Source organism: Amaranthus tricolor, chromosome 10 (genome assembly GCF_026212465.1).
Source record: "Amaranthus tricolor cultivar Red isolate AtriRed21 chromosome 10, ASM2621246v1, whole genome shotgun sequence".
NCBI classification, from domain to species: domain Eukaryota; kingdom Viridiplantae; phylum Streptophyta; class Magnoliopsida; order Caryophyllales; family Amaranthaceae; genus Amaranthus; species Amaranthus tricolor.
Genome location: NC_080056.1, coordinates 20,762,112 through 20,770,833, shown reverse-complemented (window position 1 = coordinate 20,770,833; position 8,722 = coordinate 20,762,112). Strand labels below are relative to the sequence as shown.

The 8,722-nt window shown below is 32.4% G+C and overlaps 1 protein-coding gene across 1 annotated transcript; it reads left to right on the top strand.

Annotated features, from left to right (window-relative positions):
• Positions 1–380: 380 nt before the first annotated feature.
• On the top strand, positions 381–3,910 carry LOC130824957 (uncharacterized). Its single transcript, XM_057689979.1, has 7 exons — positions 381–472; positions 583–590; positions 1,190–1,254; positions 1,359–1,470; positions 1,654–1,718; positions 1,819–1,930; positions 3,888–3,910. The coding sequence occupies exons 1-7, from the start codon at positions 381–383 to the stop codon at positions 3,908–3,910; spliced, it is 477 nt and encodes a 158-aa protein (XP_057545962.1).
• The last annotated feature ends 4,812 nt before the right edge of the window (positions 3,911–8,722 follow it).

Genomic DNA, 8,722 nt, shown 5'->3' with positions numbered 1-8,722 from the left:
TTTCTCAATATGAAGATTCTGTATATCAAAATATAACGTTAGGTTTTTTTTCACCTTTATATTAAAAATGAGAAACAAAAAATGTTTATATATTCATATTAAAATACTAATTTGAAGGTACGTTTAAATAAAAAGATGTTTAGTATATATACTATCTCATTATGGATGTTTTATTTGAAATTTTATATATCTTTGCAACAATGCCTAAAATGAACAAGACCTAAAATGTCCAAACAAGATTTGTAAAGTGTCTCATGAGCCATTTAGGGCTTAGGCCTAGATCATTTATGATCTTATAAGACTCACCAACTACCTTGTGTTATAAGGTAAGTTATACGAGGAACGATCATCCTTCCCAACTACGGTATGCGGGTATGATGATGACCAAATGTGCAGTGGGAAAACCTAAAATTAGGGATAATTCTGGGTCCAATACCCTATTGCAACCGCCCAAGATAGCCCCTATTCTTAGGTCTGTGACCAATTCTTTACTATAATATTAAAATAATTTTTGAATTACATCTTTAAAGTTTTAAAATTTTGCGAATTACAACCTTAATATTTATTTTTTGTGAATTACAGCTACCAAAGTATCAATGTCTATAGTGTTCAACCCAAATTGTAGAATTTTGGCGACTTAGCCTAAACATTCGACCACCAAAATGGTTGAAATTCTGTGATTTGGCATGAACCCTTTAGACTTTGTTACTTTGATAGATGTAATTCGTAGAAAATAAACATTAAAGTTGTAATTTGTAAAAGTGTCAAACTTTAAACATGTAATTTGCAAATTATTCTAAATATTATGATGTTTGTAAGTATTAGGTAAACATTGATATATTTTCTCCAAGGATTAGTTCCCAAAAGGTGTTTTGATATTTGTTAAGCGTTGATTACGTCCTCGTAATATTAAAGCAATCTTAGCATAAAACCTCCAAGCTAAAGGCAACAATACACTTGGAATCAAACTATTTAGGGATTCCAACTAATATAAATACTGTCTTGAGCGTTGGAGACAGTTCTCGTATACATCTTCCGGGCCCCCTAATGCATTTAACTTGTACAGTGAAAATCTCAAGTGAAATGTAGTGAAAAACGAGCTAAAACTAATGGTGGATACTCCAAAAATGACATTTTGGTATATTTGTTTAAACAATTTTAAATTGTACTAACTTTTTGTTATTCGTAGATGATATAGTGTTGGTCGAAGAAACTAGTCAAGAGGCTAATACTAAATTCGAAGAATGGATGACAGTTTTAGAAGGCAAAGGGTTGCACATAAGTTGTACAAAAATAGAATATTTGAGATGCAATTTGTAAATACGTATAAGTTCAAGCATCTAATGTTTGTTATCCAGAATAGTGGGGAGATTAATGGATATGTTACACATCATACACAATCCAATTGGCATAAGTGGCGAGCAGCCACTGGAGTGTTATGTGATCAAAAGTTATCGATTAGACTGAAAGGTAAATTCTATTAAGTTTCCATTAAGTTTCCGGGCCCTCTAATGCATTTAACTTGTACAGTGAAAATCTCAAGTGAAACTTAGTGAAAAACGAGCTAAAACTAATGGTGGATACTCCAAAAATGACATTTTCGTATATTTGTTTAAACAATTTGAAATTGTACTAACTTTTTGTTATTCGTAGATGATACAGTGTTGGTCGAAGAAACTAGTCAAGAGGCTAATACTAAATTCGAAGAATGGATGACAGTTTTAGAAGGCAAATGGTTGCACATAAGTTGTACAAAAATAGAATATTTGAGATGCAATAAGTACGTATAAGTTCAAGCATCTAATGTTTGTTATCCAGAACAGTGGGGAGATTAATGGATATGTTACACATCATACACAATCCAATTGGCATAAGTGGCGAGCAGCTACTGGAGTGTTATGTGATAGAAAGTTATCGATTAGACTGAAAGGTAAATTCTATTAAGTTTCCATTAGGCGAACATTATAGTGTGGGACATAGTGTTGCCCTATTAAGAAGATTCGTGAGAAAAAGACGTAAGCATATAGATGCGTATGGTGAGGTGGATGTGCAGTAACACAATAATGGATAGAATTAAGAAACCGTTTTCTGGAATTTTTTTAGGTCGATTGATAAATCTATGAAGTATGTGAAAAAATAAATTTTAAACAATAACAAGGGATTTGTTAACGAGGTTCAGCTACAAATAGCCTACTCCCCACCTATGGGTTCTTTTCCAACACGTAGAATTCAACGCCTTTTATTAATGAACTTTAAGGCAATTTAGAAGATCTTTCTATCTTCTCTCACCGCGTTCTTCCCCTTGAAGAACGTCTTACAAGTTCCCTTAATAAAAGTCTAAATCTCAATCTCACAAAAGAGATTACAAATTGAACACTTTGAAAAGTATTCCAAGCTTAATTAGTAGAACTTAATTTCAAAACAACTTATTTATTCAAATATTCAAACATAAAACATATAACAAATTAACATTAAGCATAAGCCGTGTAATATAGTCAAATACTTAAACATCTTGAGAACACGTTTATTTAGTTCAAATTCAAATATAATCTTATCCAATTGTAATAGTCATTCAAATTCAAATTCAACTATAATTACCACCTTATCCAAATAAAATAATCTTAAGTCATTCTAATTTAAACTTGATTCACTTCGGACTTAAAATATGCATTAATTAATTACTTAATATTTATTATAATTTTAGACTTACTTAAACAACTAAATATAATTACTTAATTTATTCTTTAACTTAATATGTGTTTTGAATTATCATTATTTAAAGGAATTGAGTCTTCACTTAAATTGTTAATGGATTTTTGTTTATGATAATTTTAGAAATAGAGTAATTTTTAGAGAAGAAAAACAACTTTTTTTTCTTATTACAGTTTTATTATAATACAACAATCACTTTGCTACATGTTGCCTCTACGATGAGAGTTGAGAATTAAGCTCTACTAATTGCCACATGTCAACTTAATATTACCTTGATTATTTAGTTGTTTTTTTAAGCTTTTTCATTAAATAAACTGAATATTATTTAAAAAATTTTATTTTATTTGTCTGTCCATAAAAACAATGTAATCCTTGATTCCTTAAAATTTAATATTTTATACTATAATTTAATATTAATAGTTTAGTAGTGATTCAAACCTAAGAAAAATTATTCTTAAAATTAGCTACAATACTAGAGAAATTTCTATCTATATAGAATATAAATTTTACTTAAAATCACGTTAGAAATACTATGAATAAGGTTAGTTATAGAAAAACATAAATTCTACTTTTTGGTAAAGATAAAAGCTTGAATTTCAATAAAATATTGAAATATTAAGTAGCAACATCAAATAATGAAAATGTTTAATTCAATAGAAATTTTTTTTTGTGCTCAACGAAATAATTTAATATAAAACAAATAAATTATAATCATTTTATTACGAGATAAGGCTATAGTTTATTAATTATCAAAAAATTAATAATTATGATATCAAAATTTATCAAAATAGTTAAATTATTATATATATATATATATATATATATATATATATATATATATATATATATATATATATATATATATATATATATATATATATATATATATATATACATATACATATATATATATATATATATATATATATATATATATATATATATATATATATATATATATATATATATACATATATATATACATATATATATATATATATATATATATATATATATATATATATATATATATATATATATATATATATATATATATATATATATATATATATATATATATATATATATATATATATATATATATACATATATATATACATATATATATAATTCCATGTCCTGACGATTAAGTTGATGTACACGTGTGTGTACAGACTTTCATTATGTGAACTATTGACATAACGATTTTTTTTATGAGATGAAAAAACTATCTTCTTTAAGTTTTTGTCATATCCTGACGATTTGTTTGTCAAAGCTATAAAATTATTTACAGCTAATCTTGCAAGCTATCGATTCAATATAAGACAAATAGCCCAATTACTTTAATTATAATTTTTTTCAATACGTGATCAGTAATTGATCTATTTAAGGATATAATTGATACCTTTAAGTTTAAAATTGATTTTTTTGATAAGTTATAACCGATCATTTTACTTATCATTTTATATATAACTGATCACTTTTAGATCAAAATTGAAGTTTTTTATTGATTTCTTTTAAAAGTTTTAACTGATAATTTAATTGATCAATTTATATATAATTGATCTCTTTAAGATTTGAATTGCTCAATTCAACATTAAAATTAAAGACTTAAAGATATTGATTCATTTTAAGGTTATAAACTAGTAAGTAAAAATTAATCTGTTTAATATCAAAATTGATCAATGTTAGATTAAAATTTAAATTTTTTTATTTTAATTCATCTATTTTTTTTATTTTTTTATTGATTTATTTAAGATTAACTTTAAGAGATACTTTAATGGTCAAAATTCATACTTTAAGGTTAAAATAATTTTTTTCCCTTAAAATCTGACATTTGGGCCATTTTTATTTTTTAAATTATTAATATATGTTGATGCTGTACCAGTATTTTCGAACTCTGACTTCCTTGTATTGGCCCATCATTAAAGAAAGTCCAATATTTCAAAGCTCAAATGAGCCATATCAACTAGGCTCAAATAAAGATCCAAGGGAACCAGCAAGCAATAACAACCTAAGGAACAAGACAATCAAAAACAACAAAGAACACAAGAGTGTTTCTGTTGAAAATGTGGACCAAGCTGCACTTGGCCCTGTTTTAAGGACATCATCATTGAATAATGATGATCAAGATTCAGACCAAGGCAATGAATTAATTATGGCAAGCCAAGCAACAAGGAACACACAAGCAAAGCCAACAACAAGGACAAAACAAGCTAAATCAGGCCATCAGCAGCCCCTGACGAGCCCCACTGACCAGGCCACCTTGGCGGGCCTACCCAGACGTGATCCGAGCCCAATTGATGACGTGGAGGGCATATTTGGAATCTCCACACTAGGGCCTAACTACCATGGTCCAAGGATCCTATGCATGATCATTGGAAGCACGTGGAAACTAGAGGCAAAGGTCACTCAGTCAACAAGAATAACCAGCTCAAACAGCCCACAGATTCTGACCATTGAGCAGGCCACCTTGGCAAGCTCACCTAGGCGTGACCCGAACCCATTGGATGACGTGGAGGGTAGGGTTGGAATCTTTGAACAAGGGTCTAGCCACCATGGTCCAAGAGCCCTCTTGAAAGCTCATGGAAGGGCATTGAAATCAGAGTACAAGGTCGCGTAGTCAACAGTTGCTGCATAGCCTTAATTATTCTGTTTTGAGTTCCTTTTAGATGTGTGTATTAGCCACGTGTAAATATAGCCGTTAATAACCGTTAGGCCTTCATGTAATTAGCCTACTCCTCATTCATAGCTTATAAATAGGTGATTCATGCATTGTAATGGACGTTGATGATTGAATAAAATTCCAAATTTCAGAAAACTTCAAGTGTTTGAATGTTTCTTCAATTGCTTGCAATTGGGTTACTTGGGCCAGCTTGCCCTCCATTGAACGTGCATCCTCTTGATCAGTCTTCAAGATTGCACTTCAACCTATCCAAGAACATTGATCATTCCCTTGATTAATCAAAGGAATTTGTCATTGTTGCGTTGAAAAGGGGCTTGGCAGTCCAACCCTTGACAAAGCACTGTGTTCAGTCTTGGAATATCCTCCGTATATCTTCGTGTCCAATCCATTCCATTGCATTCACCACGCACACATACATCATCAAACAATTACAAAAGATAAGTTAAAGTTAAACACTAACTAGGATAACAAATCATTTTAAAATTGTAAGTGATAATTTTATAACTATTAAATTGATTATTTAAGACTAAAAATTGAACATTTTAATAAAATTATAAGTGACTATTTTTAATATTATAAGTAACCACTTTAAGTTTATAAGTGATTATTTTAATACTATAAATATACATTGAACCTGCTCAATTATAAATGGTTTATTCACGTGAGACGGTCTCAATTGACAATTTGTTTTTTTATGTAACAATTTGTATTTTTTTATCAAGGTAACTTGCACATTAGTCGACGACATATAGTAAAAATATTAGCTTAAATGGGCTTTTGGGTACAGGTTTGGATGGGTTTTGGGCCTTTTGGCCCTTTTAAATGGGTTTGTTGGTAATGCTATGCGAAAATTTGAAATCAATAAAAGTTTTTTAATAAAAAAAAGAAAATAACAAGCTTCGGGTGAGCTTATGTCCAAAACTAAGCGTCCAAATCTATTATAGAAAAAAGGTTGTTTGGCCCAACGTTTTAGGGCTCTAATGGGCTTAATGGAAAACGCATTTGGTATCGGCGTTTTTTAGCATTTTCTTTTTTTTTTCTTGTTTTGAAATAAGGCAATAACTATACATTAAAAAACGCTGCAGGGTACAGCAATTTTGCCTGGTGATGTTTTATTTTATTTTATTTTTATTCTCTAGAACACTATACGTACCTGCACTAAAATAAAACTGATATGCCAATTATCCTTAAACTTCTCATTCAATTACCCAATATAAACGAAAAAAATAACATTAAATATACAAATATATACAATTATCTCGAAGCGTAAAGTTATACAATGCAAATAACATTACATATACACATATATATACATAATCTACGAATCAGCAATGGGTGTGTCACCCTCATAAATAGTGTCTAGACTAGGATAAACTAGAGGTGTACCTTCACTATTTGATTGTTGATGAAGCCTGAAGTTAGTGGGATGAACAGGAGATACATAAGAACACTCGCCCTAAGAGATTCCAGGAGCCGTCGGATGTACACTGGGTGTATATGGCGATTGATGATCAGTTGACATCTCCAGAGCATTTACGTGTGTTGTTGAACAAGGAACATCATCATGTGGTAATGGTTGAAGCAAACGCTCATATCCAAGGCATACCATCATGCTATCGCACCTCCTGACCACTTCGATTGAATGTTCATGATATACATGTTGATGTGAGTACATGTAGTCATGAATGCTCAGCACGTGTTACGTCTACAAAAAAAAAGTTCAATTAAAATGTTGACATTAAATATTATATTAATTATATAAAACGTAAAGTGAAATGACTCACCGGGACATGTAATGGTATGCCAGAGGGCATGTAGTTTAGAGGGAGTGGACTCTCTAGTTCATATCCTCGACTAATGAACCATCTGGTGATACCACGATACTAGATGAGATAGTCATCGTGCAAATCCATCGGTTAACCAATCTCGTCCCCGTGAACTACATAATCTTCACGTTCATCCCACCCCTCAATGTATCCCCGGTGATACGCAGCCCAGTTGACTGTGGCTTCCCCCTAAGATCCACGTCGTGGAGCATGTGGTGGTGTTCTAGTGGATCAAGCCTCGTCTAGCGCAAACCGTACTGACGCATGACCCGTTCAAGGTAGTGGTATTCAACCACGTCATAAAAGATCATAGGCGTTCGTACGCGCCAATCATCTTCGTTACTCCTATATGGGGGATACGGGTCTCATATCATCTACGACAAAAAATAAGGATTAATTGAAAATGTCAAACGAAATAAATTGTTGTGAACTGAAAACAATCAAGGTACCTGTACAGTGGCCATGCGATCAAGTGAACCGCGAAAGACATGTACACCTCGTGAGGTGTTGAAATGCGTCAATCGAGGCTTGAGCCATCTCGATCCATATGGCTCCTCCTCTGTAGGATACTCTAGCTAAACATAAGAGAGAATAGGCTGCCCGTCATCTCCCCTATGTCGTCGATTTGAGACAGTGGGAGTTCAAAAAGTAATATGCTTCCATATCCACAACTGCATAATACAAGGAAATATAAGTAAAATTATTCAATAACATCATTATTATGTAAATATAGCTAAAGTTTTGTAGCACCTGTAGAATAACCAATGGATCCGCAATGTCACTTGTTGGTTTCCCTCTCTTGATCAAGGCGGCTCGACAAAAATGTTTGTAGAGGAAAGCAAGTGTGGCACCAACTGTAGGACGCGGTGTCAGCCCGGTCTTGGTCAAGGAGCTCTAAATAGATCCATTGCATCTTTTTTTCGGATTTGTCGACAAACAAATAGTCGGAAATAAGTGCCCAGTAGTAAATGCAAGCATAACGCTTTACAGCTGCATCCTTAGCGTTGGGGCTCGGTGATGACCAAAGGTGTTAAGCATCCATTTCGCCTTCACCGAAGACCCAACCATCGCTTCGTTTAGCGGTAAGACCCCAAACATCCTATGTATCCGCTCTTTCGTATGGCTCGGAGTAGGGCCGGTGACTGCCCTCCCACTCACCGGTAAGTCGGTAAGTATAGCAACATCACGCAGTGTGATGATCGCTTCACCCACCGAAAGATGAAAGGTGTGCGTCTCAGGTCTCCATCGCTCAACTAAAGCGATAATCATCCCTCAATGTAATGGGATCTGACCCACTGGGTGAATAACGCATAAACTCGCTTCATGCACGTATCTCAAAACCCTATCATCTTCGGGCCATCTCATAACCACCGAAGGGTGGTGTCGAGTCTGAAGCAATGTGTCGGAGTCTAATTGTAAGGCCCATGTGAATTGTGAATGATGGGTAGGTTATATAACTAACACGGAAGGATCCATAGGAGTAGGATTTCCGATCCTA

Bases quoted from the DNA above. Each gene is read 5' to 3' on its own strand.
- LOC130824957 (XM_057689979.1), top strand. From the start codon at position 381: ATGACCAAATGTGCAGTGGGAAAACCTAAAATTAGGGATAATTCTGGG. The intron at 1,719-1,818 runs GTTTTAGAAGGC...TTTGTTATCCAG, and splicing joins AATTCGAAGAATGGATGACA to AACAGTGGGGAGATTAATGG. The intron at 1,931-3,887 runs GTAAATTCTATT...GTGTGTGTACAG, and splicing joins GTTATCGATTAGACTGAAAG to ACTTTCATTATGTGAACTAT.